The sequence below is a fragment of the Aedes aegypti genome, chromosome 1 (assembly GCF_002204515.2).
Source record: "Aedes aegypti strain LVP_AGWG chromosome 1, AaegL5.0 Primary Assembly, whole genome shotgun sequence".
NCBI classification, from domain to species: domain Eukaryota; kingdom Metazoa; phylum Arthropoda; class Insecta; order Diptera; family Culicidae; genus Aedes; species Aedes aegypti.
This window is the reverse complement of record NC_035107.1, coordinates 293,277,533-293,299,500: the sequence shown is the minus strand read 5'-3', so window position 1 is coordinate 293,299,500 and position 21,968 is coordinate 293,277,533. Positions and strand designations below refer to the sequence as shown.

Sequence of the window (21,968 nt, the reverse complement as noted above, 5' to 3'; positions counted from 1 at the left end):
AATGCTTATCCACAGAAGAAGTTATTAAGCTACTATCTAGTTGAAACTGTAAAGCTGTTTTCCAGAAAAAGTTTTAAAGCACCAGAAAAAGCTGAACAGATTTAATTCAGAAGACACTGGAGAGTATTTTTTAGAGGAAGCAAGAAAGATTTTATCAAGAAGGAGCTTGCGAGCTTCTCGAAGAAGCAGCTTTGAAGCTTTTTTGCAGAAGAAGATTTGTTTTTTCTCCTGAAGTAGGTGAAAAGTTTCTCTTCAGAAAAAGGTGGGAAACTCCACTTCTGAAGAATTTATATAGTTTCTCTCCAGAAGCTGGAATGCTTTTCTAAAAAAAAGCAGGATTAATTCTATGTAGAAGAAATTGGAGAGTTGTATTCCAGAAAATGGATAGAACGCTTCTACCCTGAAGATGCTGGAATCCTTCATTCCACAAAAATTGGGAAGCTTATCTCCAGAAGGTGCTTGTAAACTCATTTCCAATAGAAAGCTACTTGGGGTCTTCCTTAGCCGAATGGTTAGATTCCGTGGCTACAAAGCAAAACCATGTAGAAAGTGTCTGGGTTCGATTCCCGGTTGGTCCAGGATCTTTTTGTAATGGAAATTTCCTTGATTTTCCTGGGCATCGTTCCTGGCACACGATATGCGAATGCGAAAATGGCAACTTGACAAAGCAAGCTCTCAGTTAATAACTGTGGAAGTGCTCATAAGAACACTAAGCTGAGAAGCAGGCTCTGTCCCAGTGAGGACGTAATGCCAAGTAGAAGAAGAAAGCTTTTTTGCTAGAAGAAGCTAGCAAGTTTCTCCACAAAAGAAGCATCTTTCAAGTAAAAACTAGAGCGGTTTCTTACAGAAAAATCAGAAAAGAATATCTTCAGAATAATCAAAGATGCTCCATTCTATACATAATAAAAAGCTTCTCTCAAAAAGAAAGTTTCAAAACTACTCTGCAAAAGAATCTGAAAAGCTGGTCTTTTCAAAATGGTAAAAAGTTGAGATAGTTATTCGCCAGAATTCGGGAAAAAATATCACAGAAGCTTGGAAATGTGTTTGTTTTTGCAGAATAAAAAAAAATCAGCTGGAAAATATTTCTTTCGATTGCTCTTCTCCGAAAAGTGGAGTTAGCTTCTTTCCAGTGGCTGAAAAAAAAGCATTTTGAAAAAAAAAACCTAGAAAAATCTTCTTTCTGCAAGCTGGAGAAAGTTTTTTTTTAGGAAACTAGGGAAATTTTATTTGCATAGGCTTGAAAATGCGGCTCTCCAAAAGATGAATAGGGTGTCCCAGAAAGTATGGGCACGACTTCACCATACTGCCTTTACAAGACTAATGAAGATAAAAATCTGATTTTTACACATTTGATTACTGTGTCCAACAAGAATAGACTGGGATTTTTTAATGAATAATTTATTTATTAATGTGTTGATTACGTAACATTTTTTTGAAGCAACGCTTATCAGTCTTGCACAAATCGCGTTATTTTTGAGCGACTTTGTTTGACAAAAATTGTTCTATGACAGAAAGTGCGTTTAGTAAAAATCTGGAAAAATGTATTTATCAGCGACGATATGATAATTGATTAGACTATCACTTATTCAAATTGAAATTTTAAACTTGAGCATGTAAAATTTGTATAGGAACTCAAAATCCGATTTCAGCCGTGGTCAATTTGACAATGGTCAAAAAACAAATCCTTATATTTACGTAAAAATATTAATAAATAAATTCCCGGTCGGTCCAGGATCTTTTCGTTATGGGAAGTTCCTTGACTTCCCTGGGCATAGAGTTTAATCGTACCTGCCACGCGATATACACATGCAAAAATGGCAATTTGGCAGAGTAAGCTCTCAGTTAATAACTGTGGAAGTGCTCATTGAACATTAAGCTGAGAAGCAGGCTCTGTCCCAATGAGGATGTTAATGCCAAGAAGAAGAAGAATGAGTTGCGTACAATTTTTTTTTTTTTGCAATTTCGTAGAAGACTACTTGAGGGTATCAGAAATCATATCGGAATGGCTTCACCATCATTTCACAGTTTCTGAAAAAAAAAAATGTTGCGTAATGATTCATTACGCAACTTAAAACAGTTTCGTAATGAGAAAGCGTTGTGTAATGAATCATTACCGCACTGGTTTCAGTTGCGTAATGACTATTACCGCACTACCTAACTCTATGCAGGAAAGTAGGCCGTTTTATGACAGATTGGAGTGATGAAACACAGCCTATTACGATGAGAGATTGCAAAAATACTCTTAAGAAGATACTTGCTTGAAAAATTTTCTGTAATATTTTTGATATTTTTCTTTATACTGGAAAATGATCCTCTCTCAAAGGTTTTGTTCCCAGAAGCAGGAAAAAACTTTATTTCAGATATTCTTTCCTCTTTCGGTCCTCCAGTAAATGGAGAGGTACTTCAGAAGTGTGTAAAGCGTCTTTTAAGAATTTTGAAAAAAAAATCGATCAAAATCAGGATTTAATCAAGAGATGGTGGTTCATGTAACGAACCTAAGCAACAATTACACTTTAGTAATAATTTAAAATTTTTCCACAATTTCACCAAAGTTTTACGTTTAGAGTTATTTAACTCCTTGGCAGAAAACCAATCAGAATGAATTTCTTTTCTAGCCCCTCATTTTGGAAAACCACTACCGCCACCTATGTCTCAAGGTGCAAAACTTGGCCGTGCTCATCTACTCATTCATCATTTGTTTGCGCGGCGACGTGAGCATGTGTGCCGGCAGTTCGGGATCGGTTTCTTGGTCGGCCAAAAGGATGAAGATATTTGGCCCTATTTTTCCGCTTTTGTGGCTGCCCAAAAACCCGGTTAGAGTTGCCATAGTCGCCCATCTTCTACGCCGGCATCCGTCGAAATTGGGTCTATAAGGGTGTAATAGTTTTCAATTAGGCTGAATTAGCTTCGTGCTCAATTGACTGTTCGACAGCGCGCGGATGGAAACATGAATGATGATCAGTTTTTGCCGTCTTTCGTCGCAGTGTCGGCATAAAGTTCGATTCGGTGGGCGTGTTTGAAGTGTTTTCGAGCTCTTTTCGGGGGGAACCTAAGATGATGGAGTATGAATAATAAATGACCAGGCGAGAGTTTTTCCCCGGCGTGCGGAAGGTTTCCCGGGAAAAACTTTCGGCCTCCCGTTAACGAGATGTTGAGTCAAACTTTATTTCCGCTGTGCGTCGACAGGATGACAAATGTGTTTACTTTGGGGCCGACGGAGGACGCCATTTTTCTCACTTTTGCTAATTAAAATAATTCCCAATTTTCGAGTGTTGCGGAGTCGCACAGGTTCACCGGTAATTTCGACGCCGAAAAGCCTCGGTACAAACAAGGAAATAAATTTACCGTTTAATTATTATTCGCCCTGATTACTCATTATCACATTTAATTAAATTTGATTTAATTAAGGTTATTATGGGAGGCTCCATTTCGTTTTCCATTGTTCCGCTTGGAAGGCTCCCGAGGGGGAACCCCATTTCCGCCAAATGTGATGGTGATTGTGTGTCCGGGAATGTCTAAGATGCTTTCGTCGTGTCTGACTGTCTGTCTGTCGGTCCAATCGTTTGCGGTCCTGTTCTCGAACACAATGAGCGCCTTTTCCATCGGAGGGATGTCTGAAGACGCGCGAACGCGAGAGGCCATTATTGTCCCTATTATTATCGTTATTACTGAAATGGGAGTCTAAAAATGGGGCTCCCCAAGCTCCTGACTGGGTGGTTTCTTCATCAGTTCTTCTCGACTCGACAGTTGGACATTTAATTTTCTTGGTTCGACTTGAAGGGCTGCTGCAGTCGTCAGAGCGTTTAATTATGATTGTTTCTTGAGTGTAATGGAAAGATATATGCACAGAAGGAAGAGTGGAAGGGTCAGTCAACAAATCAGCTACAAATATTCACGCGAGGACTGAAATTATATGGTTTAGAAATATCAACACTAATATAAACACTAATACAATTCACATTAATGATTCTGTGAGAAACCTGCTGAAGATTCCAAAATAATCGTTTTAAGATTTAAACATAAATCTTTGTTCAAGAATTGAACAGAATCAGGGTTTAACAAGAACTCAGGGTTTAACTCAAATACTTTTTAGTAATCGAACAAAATCCCTTTCATAATTCGAACGGAATCCTGCTTAGGATTCAGCAGAATCCTGTTCAGGATTCGAACAAAATCATGTTCAGGATTCGAACAGAATCCTGTTCAAGATTCGAACAGAATCCTGTTTAGGATTCGAACAGGTTCCTGATCAGGATTCGAACAGAATCCTGCTCAAGATTCGAAGAGAATCCTGTTCTGGATTCGATCAGGATCGTGTTGAGTATTTCGACAGAATCCTGTTCAGTTTTCTAGCATAATCCTGTTCAGCATTCCGACATAATATTATTACAAATACCGACAGAATTCTATTTAGGATTTCAACAGAATCCAGCTCTTGTCAAGATTATGGCTTTTTTCTACATTCTCGTCGCTAGATTTTCATCTGCTTAGTATCTCTTATGATCTTTTTACCAAATTCAAGCCCAAATTAAAAGAGGGCACAATTATTGTGAGAAATCTGACAGTTTTTTTCTTGCAAGATTGTATTGATTTTTTGAATACCCTGCTAAACATTGACTTTCACAAAAGGAAGTGTCCTCTCCGTCACATTCGGGCATTGTGTGCAACGCTGGCTGTTGCCAATCATCATGTAAATCTGTCCCACAGCGACCAGACTTACCAAATCGAAAACAATCAACGCAAAAGGGTGAACACTGTAATCCCACGCCTACTGTGACAATTGAACGTTCACCGCCGCCTTCCACGCCCAAGTACCCTATGAAGCCAAGCAGGAGGACCCATCACACTACTGGCTGCCAGGACTGCCAATTTACCGACGATGCACAGTGGTTGAAGTTCTTCTTTTTCTTCCTTCTGGCATAACTTCCCAACTCGGGTAGAGGTTCTCAGCTTTCTTGACTTATGAACACTTCCACAGTGTTAACTCAGACCTTTCTTTGACATTTGTTCTGCACAGAACCACTGTGCAATGACAATGGTCACCCAGTCAGTCAGTCAATTCCAGCCTTGGCTTCAGCTGCAACTCTCGTTATTGCTCACTTGACGGGCCACATCGAAGCGGACGGGCTTTTTTATTCGCTCTCTCCGATCCTGACTTCTGGTTCCCGTTCGATATTCCACCGATGTTCATTAAAGATAACATCGGCTTTTTTTTTGCCTATTTTTCGTCTGGTCGTTACAAGCGCGCTCGCAATTGATGGGCTCAACGCCGGGCTCAGTGTCCGGTCCCATGATGGGGCGGGCAGGAATCGTGTATAGGAAAGGGGGTGTGGCAGGTTCGAGAAGCTCGCTACACGCCATTAGTTCGAATCTGTTTCGGCTCTAACGATGGCAGGGATGCCAGATTTGAGGGAAGAAAATCGTTCGGTATACTGGACAAGGATAAAGGTGTCAACATAAAGTTAAACTTTTATAGGCAACTGTCCTTTAATTCGTATTCGAATACTGTAATTCAAATTTTACCGCCCTATTTTAAGAATCTTTTCAAAATTACACATGTGCAAAATTTCGACCACTTCGGTATGTTTTAATAGTCATTAGTTTTCACCGTAAATCATTAAAATATATTTGAATTATGCTAAAGTATTATAGATTTATGATAATCGAATCTAGTTCTGGAGAAATCCAAAAGAATTTTTGTAAGAAAAGAAATACTGATAGAATGGTGGTTTGGATTTTGGAGCTGTGAACTAGACAATCGAAATTCATACATTTTGTCTCAAGAAAGGTGGAACGATTATTGCAGCACGAACGATTTATGTATCATTTTAGTATCACTTCACATCTAGGCGTCGAAAGGCACGTGGTGTATGCATAGGCCTATCGATCGCAAGATTCTTGGTTCGATTCTAGGTTGCCGCGGAAATATTTTTTGTTTTCAAATTTTGGTTTCATAAGGCAAAGCTATGACTTTCAACCCGATTTATTGTGGCAAATTTTCATAAATGGTTTCTATGTATTTCCCAGTTTCATACAAAAACAAGCACCATTTTGAAGAAGGCATTGAATTATACTTTGGAAATAAGAAAATTTTATTCATTTGTACATAAATGAGTAAAATACAACGGATTTGTTAAAAAATCGAAAAATGCTTAAAATCGAATCATGTCCTGCTTAATCCGAACGGATGGTCACCATATCAAATTAGGAATACAATTCTGGCAATATTTCTGGAATTTTTTTCTCGACAATTCCGTTAAAACTTCTCTCAACCTTTTTCAAGAAGATTCGTTCTCCGGAAATCTTTTCGTCAATACTGTCGGAAATTCCGGGTTATCTCAAATTCCTATCTTGATCTTCTACAGATTGGGGATTAAACGCTTTCGGCTAAATGGCGTTCGATCAGAATACCCGGAACCGATTATATGGATGTATTGAGGGGTATTTGTGGATGCTATTGAGTATTCTAGGATATTTTAATATGTTCACGGGTATTTATGGATTAGACTGGCCCAGCTCAGTATGGGAGAAAAATAAAGTTGTATAATTACACGGGATTATTCCTTAAGATTAAAGAGAAATGTCCTGTATGTTTTAGCTCATTTGGTCGTTCCATGCGCTGGCGCAATTGAATTGAAGTTAGTATGAGATTTTCAGCTCAATTATATGGGAAACAGCACATCATCCCATGTTTCGTTCTGGAAAATTGTTGATAACGTTCAATTGAACCCAGAATATCAAAAACACTGCTTGACACCATAGCAAACAATATTGTAGAAGGTTGTATCATGATTAAAATTGAGAAAGTTGGTGTTTCAACTATCTGAAGTAGATTTGTAATACTGTTTAAGATTTCTTCAACATAGTTTGGTGGTAGCCACTAAGCGCATCATAGCTATCTATGGCGCTGGACGAGCTGCGGGCGCATGCAAATATGTGATTGTACGGGAGTGCTGATCTAAGCCTAACTTTCAACAACTGAAAGATTAATTAAAATGAGCTTAAATCTAGATACAACCTTCTGCAACTATGTTCATTAGGGTGTCAACTGATGAATTTGTCATTCTGGGCTCAATTGAACGCGATCAACTAGTATACGGAACGAAACAGTGACAAAGGGTAAATTTTCAATATATCTGAAACGAATATTCCATACAAACTTCGAACTGAATGCGCCAGGTGGTGGAGCAACCAATTGAGTTAACATTTTGAGAGAGCTCTAAGGCACATGGTTTAGAGACAAAATGTCGAAAGACAAAACGTCGAAACCCTAAACGTCGAATGCCAGAAAGTCGAATCCCAAAACGTCGAATCCCAAAACGTCGAAAGGGACAAAACGTCGAAAGCAGTCATTTTTCTAGCGATTGTTATTGGCAAGCGTTTCTATGGAAAATAATGGTTGCGATGCGATCGGCGCGGCCTGAGAAAACAAAACTTTACAATTTTCATCAAAGTAATCGTGGGACAAATTTTTCAAAAAAATGTCATTTCTGGCGAGAAAAGAAGCAGTGAAGCACTTTAAGAAGGAAACTGAAATGGAGGCCTGAGATAATGTTCGATAATGAAGACATGTTCAAGGAGGTAAGGTGACATTCTTATGGCTATACTTAATTGCTGAGGTAATGAGAAGGAAATTACACAAGACAAAACAAGCCTGTTTAAGAATAAGACAGATTGAAGATGAAAAAGATGATAAGCTTTCTTTCGCCGCACCTTATGACTCGCTCTTCTTTCAACAAATCAGTAACATTAATTTCATCAAATTGACTGGATTTTCGACATTTAGTGTGTGCCATTTCTTTATTCTTCAAAAAAATACTCATTCTTTTGTCGGATGAGTACAATTGAATCGATTTATTGATTTGCTTTTCAGAAATAGATATATTTCATCAGGATATCCAGTACATTTTTATATGAACTTTTGAAATGACTTCTGTGCATTGATTTTTTTTTGTATAGAGAATCTCAAAATGAGCACTTTAATCAGAGACACCAATAATTGTTTTATAGTTTCAAAAATTGAAAAAAAAATACCTTAACAATTCTGACAAGACTTGGCTATTTATTTTTTTCTACTTTCCTTTCTAAGACCAGCTATAAATTATGGTATCCCGTAGATATCTTTGGAAAACAATGTATTTATTTTTTCCGATTTTTCCAGGGGATTTATATTCCCTGTATAAAATTTCTTTTGACAAAATTTTGTTTTAATCAATATAAAAAAAATGAAATGTGGGCTATACAATACCAGAGCTTCTTTTAATAAATCATACACATCGGTTGAAGTGTCTTCAAGAAATCTTATAAAAAAATATTATTACTTTTTACTATTTTTCCATAACAGACTCCCATCAAATGAATGTTTCAAAAAGTGAATAACCGAACTGGAAAAAAAATCTGTAGCCTGAGATTTAGGAAAATTTCGAAGACATTCGGGTACCTTTGTTCTTTTCGACGTTGTGGCATGCAACGTTTATTCAACGTTTTGTCCTTTCGACGTTTTGTCCTGCCGACATTTTAGCTTTCGTCATTTTGGCATTCGACGTTTTGTCTTTCGACGTTTTGTCCTTTCGACGTTTTGTCCCTTCGACGTTTTGTCCTTTCGACATTTTGGCATTCGACGTTTTGTCACCCAACCAAGGCACATATTTAGGGGGTGCCCCGATGAGATTTACAATTTTTTTATATAACACCCGAATCTCTCCAGTCCTCTCGCATGTGTTCCTCCAAGGAATTCAACAGAAAATTCCAAACGAATATTTCTTGGGATTCCTCAAGAGATTTTCTCAGGATTTGTTTTTCGGCTTATCTTCTAGCTAAGTTGCAACAGATGCCCTTGAATATTTCTTTTGGAACTCTTTCATGAATCACAATTAGAATACCTGTAAGGATCGATAAAGATATTGCCAATGTATTTTCAGGAAGAAATTTATGATAACTTCAGGGAATTGTGGCAAATTTCATCCATGTTTTTCTTGCGATACAATTGAAAAATTTCTTGAGGTATTATTCCGGGTATTTTTTTTCCTGAGACTCTGCCACAATCTTTCTATAATGACAATAATAATTTCATCGATGCAGGTAGCTTTCAAGATATTCCTTCTAAAAATACTGCGGAAATTCTTTCAGGAACTCTTCTAGGGTTTTATTTTCATGTTTTCGTTTTATTATCTCTTGTAGAAACTTGCGAAAATCAAGAAGCAAAATGGTGAGAATTTTTGTTTGAACTATGCTAATGAATTTTTGGTGTTCTAAGACCGGATATTGAAATCAGAAGTAAGTATTAGATAGAGTCCTGGGAAAAATATCTGAAATTGTTTCCAATGCATCTTTGAACAAATCAATGCGATATGTTTTAAAGATGCCATTCTTGTTTGAAATTAAATAATATCACTAGAGCTACTTCTTATCAAACTTTTAAAAGGTCCTGAATTTGCTAGGAAATTTTTGAGAAGTCCTGAAGAGATCTTCAGAGAGAGTTTGTAGAATATTTTATTCGAAAAATCTCTGAAAGAAGCCCAAAGAGTTGCCTGAAGAAATTTCTGCAATAATAACAATCGGTCAATTTCATGGTCAAATTGTGCCTAAGACTATTCTTAGAGATGTTAGTAGTATAATTTTTGAACGAATTTTAATTCCAGGAATATTTTTTGTCGGAATCCTTAGATATTGCTATAAGCTAAAACTTATATTGAAATTCCTCAGAACATATTCTGAGGAGAATCCTCCAATGATTCTGAATAGAATACTCTGAGGATTCTGAACAGAATCCTCTCAGGTTTCTAATTAGAAAACTTTCAGGATTCTGAAGAGAATCCTCTCAATATTTTGATGAGATTCCTCCCAGGATTCTGATGAGAATCCTCCCAGGATTCTGAGGAGAATCCTCCCAGGATTCTGAGGAGAATCCTCTCAGGATTCTGAGGAGAATCCTCTCAGGATTCTGAGGAGAATCCTCTCAGGATTCTGAGGAGAATCCTTTCAGGATTCTGAGGAGAATCTTCTCAGGATTCTGAGGAGAATCTTCTCAGGATTCTGAGGAGAATCCTCTCAGGATTCTGAGGAGAATCCTCTCAGGATTCTGAGGAGAATCCTCTCAGGATTCTGAGGAGAATCCTCTCAGGATTCTGAGGAGAATCCTCTCAGGATTCTGAGGAGAATCCTCTCAGGATTCTGAGGAGAATCCTCTCAGGATTCTGAGGAGAATCCTCTCAGGATTCTGAGGAGAATCCTCTCAGGATTCTGAGGAGAATCCTCTCATGATTCTGAGGAGAATCCTCTCAGGATTCTGAGGAGAATCCTCTCAGGATTCTGAGGAGAATCCTCTCAGGATTCTGAGGAGAATCCTCTCAGGATTCTGAGGAGAATCCTCTCAGGATTCTGAGGAGAATCCTCTCAGGATTCTGAGGAGAATCCTCTCAGGATTCTGAGGAGAATCCTCTCAGGATTCTGAGGAGAATCCTCTCAGGATTCTGAGGAGAATCCTCTCAGGATTCTGAGGAGAATCCTCTCAGGATTCTGAGGAGAATCCTCTCAGGATTCTGAGGAGAATCCTCTCAGGATTCTGAGGAGAATCCTCTCAGGATTCTGAGGAGAATCCTCTCAGGATTCTGAGGAGAATCCTCTCAGGATTCTGAGGAGAATCCTCTCAGGATTCTGAGGAGAATCCTCTCAGGATTCTGAGGAGAATCCTCTCAGGATTCTGAGGAGAATCCTCTCAGGATTCTGAGGAGAATCCTCTCAGGATTCTGAGGAGAATCCTCTCAGGATTCTGAGGAGAATCCTCTCAGGATTCTGAGGAGAATCCTCTCAGGATTCTGAGGAGAATCCTCTCAGGATTCTGAGGAGAATCCTCTCAGGATTCTGAGGAGAATCCTCTCAGGATTCCGAGGAGAATCCTCTCAGGATTCTGAGGAGAATCCTCTCAGGATTCTGAGGAGAATCCTCTCAGGATTCTGAGGAGAATCCTCTCAGGATTCTGAGGAGAATCCTCTCAGGATTCTGAGGAGAATCCTCTCAGGATTCTGAGGAGAATCCTCTCAGGATTCTGAGGAGAATCCTCTCAGGATTCTGAGGAGAATCCTCTCAGGATTCTGAGGAGAATCCTCTCAGGATTCTGAGGAGAATCCTCTCAGGATTCTGAGAAGAATCCTCTCAGGATTCTGAGAAGAATCCTCTCAGGATTCTGAGAAGAATCCTCTCAGGATTCTGAGAAGAATCCTCTCAGGATTCTGAGAAGAATCCTCTCAGGATTCTGAGAAGAATCCTCTCAGGATTCTGAGAAGAATCCTCTCAGGATTCTGAGAAGAATCCTCTCAGGATTCTGAGAAGAATCCTCCCAGGATTCTGAGGAGAATCCTCCCAGGATTCTGAGGAGAATCCTTCCAGGATTCTGAGGAGAATCCTCCCAGGATTCTGAGGAGAATCCTCCCAGGATTCTGAGGAGAATCCTCCCAGGATTCTGAGGAGAATCCTCCCAGGATTCTGAGAAGAATCCTCTCAGGATTCTGAGAAGAATCCTCTCAGGATTCTGAAGAGAATCCTCTCAGGATTCTGAAGAGAATCCTCTCAGGATTTTGAGGAGAATCCTCTCAGGATTTTGAGGAGAATCCTCTCAGGATTCTGAGAAGAATCCTCTCAGGATTCTGAGAAGAATGCTCTCAGGATTCTGAGAAGAATCCTCTCAGGATTCTGAGAAGAATCCTCTCAGGATTCTGAGAAGAATCCTCTCAGGATTCTGAGAAGAATCCTCTCAGGATTCTGAGAAGAATCCTCTCAGGATTCTGAGAAGAATCCTCTCAGGATTCTGAGAAGAATCCTCTCAGGATTCTGAGAAGAATCCTCTCAGGATTCTGAGAAGAATCCTCTCAGGATTCTGAGAAGAATCCTCTCAGGATTCTGAGAAGAATCCTCTCAGGATTCTGAGAAGAATCCTCTCAGGATTCTGAGAAGAATCCTCTCAGGATTCTGAGAAGAATCCTCTCAGGATTCTGAGAAGATTCCTCTCAGGATTCTGAGGAGAATCCTCTCAGGATTCTGAGGAGAATCCTCTCAGGATTCTGAGGAGAATCCTCTCAGGATTCTGAGGAGAATTCTCTCAGGATTCTGAGGATTATTCTCTCAAGATTCTGAAGTGAATCCTCTCTGGATTCTGAGGAGAATCCTCTCAAGATTCTGAGGAGAATACTCTCAGGATTCTAAGGAGAATCCTCTCAGGATTCTGAGGAGAATCCTCTCAGGATTCTGGGGAGAATCCTTTCAGGATTCTGGGGAGAATCCTTTCAGGATTCTGGGGAGAATCCTTTCAGGATTCTGGGGAGAATCCTCTCAGGATTCTGGGGAGAATCCTTTCAGGATTCTGGGGAGAATCCTTTCAGGATTCTGGGGAGAATCCTTTCAGGATTCTGGGGAGAATCCTTTCAGGATTCTGGGGAGAATCCTTTCAGGATTCTGGGGAGAATCCTTTCAGGATTCTGGGGAGAATCCTTTCAGGATTCTGGGGAGAATCCTTTCAGGATTCTGGGGAGAATCCTTTCAGGATTCTGGGGAGAATCCTTTCAGGATTCTGGGGAGAATCCTTTCAGGATTCTGGGGAGAATCCTTTCAGGATTCTGGGGAGAATCCTCTCAGGATTCTGGGGAGAATCCTCTCAGGATTCTGGGTAGAATCCTCTCAGGATTCTGGGTAGAATCCTCTCAGGATTTTGGAGAGAATCCTCTCAGGATTCTGGAGAGAATCCTCTCAGGATTCTGAGGAGAATCCTCTCAGGATTCTGAGGAGAATCCTCTCAGGATTCTAGGGAGAATCCTCTCAGGATTCTGGTGATAATTCTCTCAGGATTCTAAGGAGAGTCCTCTAAGGATTCTGAGGAGAATTCTCTCAGGATTCTGAGGAGAATTCTCTCAGGATTCTGAGGAGAATTCTCTCAGGATTCTTTGGACAATCCTCTCGCGATTCTGAAGAGAATCCCCTCAGTATTCTTAAGAGAATCCTCTTAGGATTATGAGGAGAATTCTCTCAGGATGCTGAGGAGAATTCTCTCAGGATTCTGTGGAGAATCCTCTAAGGATTCTGAGAAAAATACTCAGTTCAGGTAGGAACAGTTCAAGATGCTGAACAGAATCCTCTTAGGATTCCGAAACGAATCCTTTTAATATTCTGAATTTAATCCTCCCAAAATCCTGAACAGAATCCTCTCAACATTCTGAAGAGGGTTATGTCAGGATTCTCTTGGAAATCCTCTTGAAAATCCTCTCACAGGGTTTTAAGAACAATCCTCTCAGGATGTGAAGGAGAATCCTCTTAGGACTTTGAAAAGAATCCTGATTCTGAGGAAACCTCTTAGTATTCTGAGAGGAATTCTCTTAGGATTCCGAGAAGAATCCCCTAAGTTGCAGGATGGTTCTGTAGAGAATTCTCTTAGGATTCTGAGAAGAATCCTCTTCGGATTCTAAGGAGAATCCTATCAGTATTCTTGAAAGAATCTCAGGATTCTGAAGATTTTTTTTTGTAAAATCTGTTTAATTTCTAAGAGCAAAATTGGTCAAATTTTTAAAAGTGTGGACTTACAGTTGCAGGAATTTCTATAAACTTTTCAGTAATATTTTTGCTAGGATTTTTGAAACAATTTACGAAGCAATTCCTTGTATTTTAGTGTTCCTCTTTACATGATTCTAAGAAAAAACATTGTTTTATGTGAAGTGTTTTGGGATAATGAGTCATCCACTTTTAAGCGGTGAATGATTCATACGTTTAATATTTTTTCTTTCCCCTCTCTGCCCCTAGAGGTTAAAATTTCGTTTCAATTTTTCATTATAAATTACATATTTAAACATTCAAATCTGCCCCCTGTTTCCTTCTCGTTATCTAGTTAGGTTTTATGCACATTTTTTTGCATTAAAGTCGATATTTATGTGAATCAAGCCATTTTATTTGGTTGGAAGAAAAATCTTGAAGAATTTTACTACAAAATCTAATTATCAATTGGACGGTTATTTCCAACGGGATATCGAAGAATGTTAATAGGTTATCATTTGCAAGCGATTTGGGACGCATTTGAAGTTATGTCCGACCATTGTATGACGATGCACCACTGTGCGTTGGAGAAATTGTAGGTACTTTGAATACGTTATCTGAAAAAAAAACAGCCCCGGAATGATTGTTGAAGAAGTTAGGAAATTCATTCAATTCATTCAAATATCATTAATTTTAAACAGAAAAAAATTTACCGAATAAGCTAGACATGCTCGCTGCATTCGAGCATTCGAACAACCTTTTTTTTAATTCATTGAATTGTATCTGTATTTTCTGAAAAAATCTTAAAAACTTCTGCACATATTTATCTTCTGCAAAGATTTGAACGAATCGTTTTTTGTATCTCTAAACGGTTATCCTCCAATTATTATAAGAATCTTCCAGAAAATTTTGGAGATATGTTTTTGTTTGGTTTCTTGGAGGGGTTGCTTTTATTTAAGTTTTGAAATCTGTACTTGACTCTTATGAAAGTCCCATATGGATTCCTACAAGAATCTGTTCTGAATTTTTAAACAATACTGGCATCGACTTATGAATTTATTCTGGATATGCTAACTCAAGTTTTGTAGACTTCTGTTCGCGCGAACTTCACGGTTTTTCAGACACTGCACTTCAAATTCGTTTTCACATTAAGCACAAATTAAACAGTTCATGATACGAAACAATTAGACACTTTATTACGACGCGAACACAAACAGTAATTTTATTGCCGTCTAATACGGCCGCACGGCGATGTATAGATCGTGACGGTATATTTACAACTGCCAGCTGACTGCTAGCTGGCTGGCTGGCTGGCGATAAGCGATCGTTAGGGAAATGTACATAACATAAATGTGAACGTACGCGAACAATAGGGACGGACTGACCAGATGCGTGCGGCAGAAAAAGACCACTTTAACTACGGTAGATGTGGATCGCATCTGGTCACTCATGATTCCCGTCGGTTGGGCAACAGTGATTGTTTGTTGTTGGCTACAACAACTTCTTCTTTTTTTTTTGAAAGAAAATCTTTCAAAAATGTCATAGAAAGGTATAATAACTCATCACAGACAGTTTACAGAACTGCCCATAACTCCATATTTGTCACATTCGACATTTTTGACAATTTCGAGTTAATACCATGGAGAGTCATCAAATGATAAGTACTTTCGATCAACCTACTAAAATCTGTGAAATATGTTCTAGAAAATTCGAAAAAAAAATACCAAGTTGTTTTGTCACACTGGTAATCGTAACCGCATAACAGTCACATTGAAATTATACATGAGCCTCGTAATGTAGTAGCAATGAAATTTCTAACAGAATTATTTTCTCAGTACTCACCCAGTATGCGATATGAATTGTACAAAATTTCAGCCTCAAATAAAAACTTTTGAGTTCCTGGTAACTTTTAGAAATTTTAGTTTTCTCTCATACTGCCATGAAATACACACTTGGTATTCCTTTTACTCAATGCCTACTTTTATCGAAATTTATAAATATGCAGTTATGGGCAGTGAATCAATGGACTAGGCCAATCACTATCCATGGAGTTTTGGACAATTTTTTTTTGGTGTTTTTTTTGTACAATCTGCTCCAGAATCCTCAATGAATTCTACACTATATTTATATAACTTTCGTAAAACGGATTCAAGTTTGAGCGAACACTGCTCATTCCCAAATAAAACCACCTGGCATCCTTGGAGGACCGCTCGTTGTACTGCATTTGTTACTGCGCTTTTTTTTTCAACCTGTCTTCCCTCTTGGGGATGACAGCAACGAGATCTTGGAAGGGGGAGGGGCGTTTGGCAGCGATACAAAATTGGCATGTTGTTTTCCTTTTACGATACTCCCCAATGCCCGTTGAAGCTTTGATCGTAGATACGAACTGTTGTGTGCATGTGTTTGTGTGCTGGCTGTTTGCACAAGGGGGAAAGTAATTTTGAGCTTTTTCTTTCTCTTTTTTTTTTGTGATTTTCGAACTTCTTTTGTTTCAGGTAAGTGATGAACCTATTGTTTAAGAGTGTTTCATTATTTTGACGTGTTGTGTCGTTTTCGGATTTTTCTTTCTGAATTTGCAAATTGTGCTGCTTGCTTTTCGTTATTTTCCTCTAAGCGCTTTATATAAGCAAAATTTATCTCTGTCTAACGCCCTTCTCTGTTTTAAGTATCTGATTTGTTTGTTTGAAATTAGAACTGCACAAAGTTTGAACTATATTGCATTCCATTCAGTGTTTTCCTCCACTCCCGATGGGAGGTTTTATAAACAGATTCTTTCTCCCCGAGACGAACTTTATAAACTGCCAAGAAAATTTATAAACTGCCAAGAAACAAAAAAAATCAAAGCGAACTATTCTCGAGCATTTTTTTTTTCTTTTCTCTCTCTTTTTTCTTGGTCGTCATCTTCCGTGTGTCTTATTTCGCACGGTGGCGCGTTCCTCTCGAATCCTGAATCCTGCTGACTAAAAACTGAAACTGATTCAAAATTGGTCCGTTTTTCCTCGCGGCAGAAATGTCCTCGTCGTACCACTGGCATCTGCCCCCGGCAAGCAGTGGAAACGCAGTCGTCAAGATGCCCTGGAAGACGTCCTCGATGACGGCAACGGCAGCGGCAACAACGACGACGGCGGGCATGGGCATCACGACGACGGTGCGACACCACGGTTCCAATGAGAACTTAGGTAAATATTTGAATTTGAATTTTCTAATTAAGTGAGACGCAACGGTAGTGGAGGCGCGAGCGATGACGCAGCCACTGCACTGGGATTCTCCGGTGCACAGTGGGAAAAATGTACAAACACCGCTGATCTTTCCTAACATACAAAAACTTCGACCGAACCCTCTGAGAAGATCATATCTTCTTTCGCTTATTCACTAAACATGGTTTCAGCCACGAATAAAAGGAAGGGTGAATCTCTGAATCCACAATTTCCTTCCAAAAAAGTGGGATTTAAACCTATCACTAAACACGACAATAATGGATGAAAGAACGATTCTCCAGAATGCGCACTTTCTTCCAAGGGTGAAATATTTAATGTTGATATTGCTGTGTGCGTTTGAAATGCAAATATCAAATGCGGGAACACCAAACGCGGTAAGATTTTCCACAAGAACTGCGATGTCAAAGATACATTTTTCTTGCTAAGTCGGCGGTGATCAAGAATATCGTTGCTAGGTGTCCTTTGATTGTTTTGTGTTACCGCATTTGGAGGATGTTTAGTCAAGCTTTGCAGCTCAAATGCAAACAGCAATAATTGCAACAAAATCAGCAATCAGTTTGATGCTCTAGACAAATTTTCCGAACATGAAATCGAAGCAGTCTCTGACCCAGGCTCTTTGATTCTAGTGAGGAAACAAAGTGTTCCGCCAATCGTGGTCGGTTGTTCAGAATCTGGGATTTTGGACAGGAGATCTTGAATTCCATTGAGGGAATCAAAATTTCCTTCCAAATCACAAAAAAAGAGACTGTAGCGTTTAGTTCAAAGTCTTCTTGAAAGGTCTCTTATGTGACTATAAGTCACCTGAAGAGAAAAATATGTAGAATAAATTATTATCTTGGATTTTCCCCAGTTTATTATGAAAAAAAGGACCAAACCTAGCATCATTTTGAAAGGGTTCTCTCAAGAATATTATCTTGTTCACTTTTATAAATGTGATCTTAATAATATTGAAGCTTTAGAAAAGCTAGACGATGTCCATGTGACATGAGAACATTTGCAGAAATCTGGAGAAAGTTTCCAGAACCCAACTCAATGCAGTCGATACCAAAAGTGGGGTCATGGAACAAAACATTGCCGTATTGATGCTGAATGCATTATTTGCGGAGGTTCTTCTCACGCTAAGGACGTATGTCTTGTGAAGGAAGTTACCAATAAGTTTGTATGTGCAAATTGCAGGGACAACCATGAGTCTTTCTTTTAGGAGTTCCCTTCGCGCAAATTGATGAAACTCGAAGCAGGCAGTCGAACAGTTAAGTTTTTTATAGCCGGCATTCCCCAGGCAGAATCTCTCACAATTCTCATTTTACAATTAACGATCGTTTGCAAACCTGCAGCTCCATAAATTTGCTATTTTAGATTTGTTGTTGCCCACTGTGTGGTGTTTCAAGCGAAGGAAAGAAAACGTGTATACATTGGTGCAGAGGCTGCTGGGAAGCGGTGTAGAGGAAATTGGGGCGATACTCTGATGATTAAATTTCTATTAATAAGCATTTGGAATATAAGTGCATTGTAATGCACGATCAAAATTGAAAAGAAAAAAAAACTACCAATTGAATATCATTGACATTTTTCGACCCTCTCCGCTCTACCCTAACGGGTTTGGAATGAACACACGCCCTCGGTGGAGGCAAAGCTCTACTAAATGAGAGATGCAAAGTGAAGAATGCAAATTATTTCGAGCCAACAACAATGGTTGTGACTTTTCCGAGGGTGGAATTTGCACGAACGGATTCTGCTGGATTTGGAATTTGCATCTATCCAGGTAGCTAGGTAGGTACCCACTTGTTTTTGTGCCTCTATGCAAGGAAGGAGACATGAAATTGCTAATCGTCCTAGTCGTCTTTGTGTGTTTGTGTGTGGGAGCATTGCAACTTGATTTGCCTGAAATATTCTTTAAATGAATAGAATGCATAACTGATGCTAGAAGTTTTATTAAAAATGAGAACTAAATTAAACGTGGCATAAAAAAACAAAATAATGACCTTCAAATTCCATATCAAGAATGTTAAGTATTCTAAAGATTCCTTAAAAGAATTCTCACAGGATTCTGGAGGAAATCCTCTCAGGATTCTGAAGAGAATCCTCTCAAGATTCTGTAAAGACTTCTCTCAGGATTCTGAAGAGAATCCTCTCAGGATTTTGAAGAGAATCCTCTCAGGATTCTGAAGAGAATTCTCTCAGGATTATAAACAGATCCTAAAAAGAATCTAAAAATAATCTTTTCGGGATACTGAAGAGAATCCTCTCAGGATTCTGAATAGAATCCTCCCATGATTATGCGGATAATTCTCTCAGGATTTTGACGAGATGCCTCCAAAGGTTCTGAAGAGAAACCTCTCAGGATTTTGAAGAGTATCCTCTAAGGTACCTGAAAGGGATCCTCTCAAAGTTCTTAAGAGAATCTCCTAAAGATTCTGAAGAGAAGTCTCCAAGGATTCTGAGGAGAATCCTCTCAGAATCCTTAAGAGAATCCTCCCAGGATCCTTAAGATAATCCTCTAAGGATACTGAAGAGAATCTTCTCAGAATTCTAAAAAGAAGTCCTCTCAGAGTTCATAAAACGAATTCCTCTCAGAGTTTCTAAAGACAATCCCTCAGGTTCTGATGAGAATTCTTCTTTAGGGAACTGAAAGGGATCCTCTCAAAGTTTTTTAAGAGAATCTCCGTAAAGTATTCTGAAGAGAATCCTCTCAGGATTTCTGAGGGGAGATCCCTCTCAGGATTTCTGAGGAGAATCCTCCTCAGGATTCTGAGGAGAATCCTCTTCCAGGATTCTTAGGAGAATCCTTTTCAGATTCTGAGGAGAATCCTCTCCGGAGTTCTGAGGAGAATCCTCTCAGGATTCTGAGAGAGAATCCTCCTCCAGGATTTCTGAGGGAGATCCTCTCACCGGATTCTCGAGCGAGAAATCCTCTCAGGGATTCTGGAGGGAGAATCCTTCTCAGGATTCCTGAGGAGAATCCTCTCAGGATTCTGAGGAGAATCCTCTCAGGATTCTGAGGAGAATCCTCTCAGGATTCTGAGGAGAATCCTCTCAGGATCTGTAGGAGAATCCTCTCAGGATTCTGAGGAGAAATCCTCTCAGGATTCTGAGGAGAATCCTCTCAGATTCTGAGGAAAATCCTTTCAGGATTCTGAGGAGAATCCTCTCAGGATTCTGAGGAGAATCCTCTCAGGATTCTGAGAGAATCCTCTCAGGATTCTGAGAGAAATCCTCTCAGGATTCTGAGGGAGAATCCTCTCAGGATTCTGAAGGAGAATCCTCTCAGGATTCTGAGGAGAATCCTCTCAGGATTCTGAGGAGAATCTCTCAGGATTCTGAGGAGAATCCTCTCAGGATTCTGAGGAGAATCCTCTCAGGATTCTGAGGAGACCTCTCAGGATCTGAGGAGATCCTCTCAGGATTCTGAGGAGAATCCTCTCAGGATTCTGAGGAGAATCCTCTCAGGATTTGAGGAGAATCTCTCAGGTTCTGAGGAGAATCCTCTCAGGATTCTGCAGGAGAATCCTCTCAGGATTCTGAAGGAGAATCCTCTCTAGGATTCTGAGGAGAATCCTCTCAGGATTCTGAGGAGAATCCTCTCAGGATTCTGAGGAGAATCCTCTCAGGATTCTGAGGAGAATCCTCTCAAGGATTCTGAGGAGAATCCTCTCAGGATTCTGAGGAGAATCCTCTCAGGATTCTGAGGAGAATCCTCTCAGGATTCTGAGGAGAATCCTCTCAGGATTCTGAGGAGAATCCTCTCAGATTCTGAGGAGAATCCTCTCAGGATTCTGAGGAGAATCCTCTCAGGATTCTGAGGAGAATCCTCTCAGGATTCCCCTGAGGAGAATCCTCTCAGATTCTGAGGAGAATCCTCTCAGGATTCTGAGGAGAATCCTCTCAGGATTCTGAGGAAGAATCCTCTCAGGATTCTGAGGAGAATCCTCTCATGGATTCTGAGGAAGAATCCTCTCAGGATTCTGAGGAGAATCCTCTCAGGATTCTGAGGAGAATCCTCTCAGGATTCTGAGGAGAATCCTCTCAGGATTCTGAGGAGAATCCTCTCAGGATTCTGAGGAGAATCCTCTCAGGATTCTGAGGAGAATCCTCTCAGGATTCTGAGGAGAATCCTCTCAGGATTCTGAGGAGAATCCTCTCAGGATTCTGAGGAGAATCCTCTCAGGATTCTGAGGAGAATCCTCTCAGGATTCTGAGGAGAATCCTCTCAGGATTCTGAGGAGAATCCTCTCAGGATTCTGAGGAGAATCCTCTCAGGATTCTGAGGAGAATCCTCGGAATTCTGAGGAGAATCCTCTCAGGATTCTGAGGAGAATTCCTCTCAGGATTCTGAGGAGAATCCTCTCAGGATTCTGAGGAGAATCCTCTCAGGATTCTGAGGAGAATCTCTCAGATTCTGAGGAGAATCCTCTCAGGATTTGAGGAGAATCCTCTCAGGATTCTGAGGAGAATCCTCTCAGGATTCTGAGGAGAATCCTCTCAGGATTCTGAGGAGAATCCTCTCAGGATTCTGAGGAGAATCCTCTCAGGATTCTGAGGAGAATCCTCTCAGGATTCTGAGGAGAATCCTCTCAGGATTCTGAGGAGAATCCTTCAGGATTCCTGAGGAGAATCCTCTCAGGATTCTGAGGAGAATCCTCTCAGGATTCTGAGAGAATCCTCTCAGGATTCTGAGAGAGAATCCTCTCAGGATTCTGAGGAGAATCCTCTCAGGATTCTGAGGAGAATCCTCTCAGGATTCTGAGGAGAATCCTCTCAGGATTCTGAGGAGAATCCTCTCAGGATTCTGAGGAAGAATCCTCTCAGGATTTCTGATGAGGAGAATCCTCTCAGGATTCTGAGGAGAATCCTCTCAGGATTCTGAGGAGAATCCTCTCAGGATTCTGAGGAGAATCCTCTCAGGATTCTGAGGAGAATCCTCTCAGGATTCTGAGGAGAATCCTCTCAGGATTCTGAGGAGAATCCTCTCAGGGATTCTGAGGAGAATCCTCTCAGGATTTCCTGAGGAGAATCCTCTCAGGATTTGAGGAGAATCCTCTCAGGATTCTGAGGAGAAATCCTCTCAGGATTCTGAAGAGAATCCTCTCAGATTCTGAGGAGATCCTTTCTATTTTCTTTACTTCCTTTTCCCTTTTTCTTCTCTTGTTCTCTATCTTATTTCTTCCTTCTTGTTTTTTTTTTATTTCTTTTTTTTGTTTTTACTCCTTTTGTTCGTTTACTTCCTCTTTCCTTTTG

General features: G+C 39.8%; 1 protein-coding gene across 3 annotated transcripts in view; it reads left to right on the top strand.

The window, feature by feature from the left end:
* Nucleotides 1-21,968, top strand: part of LOC5571436 (nucleolysin TIA-1) — an 824,623-nt gene that overhangs the window by 49,672 nt on the left and 752,983 nt on the right. For 2 of the 3 annotated variants that reach the window (XM_021838196.1, XM_021838197.1), the window contains one exon: nucleotides 16,524-16,694. The exons of the other annotated variant lie outside the window; for it this stretch is intronic. In XM_021838196.1, coding sequence (XP_021693888.1) covers nucleotides 16,524-16,694 — 171 coding nt within the window. The remainder of the gene's footprint in view (nucleotides 1-16,523; nucleotides 16,695-21,968) is intronic. 3 annotated transcript variants of the gene reach the window in all.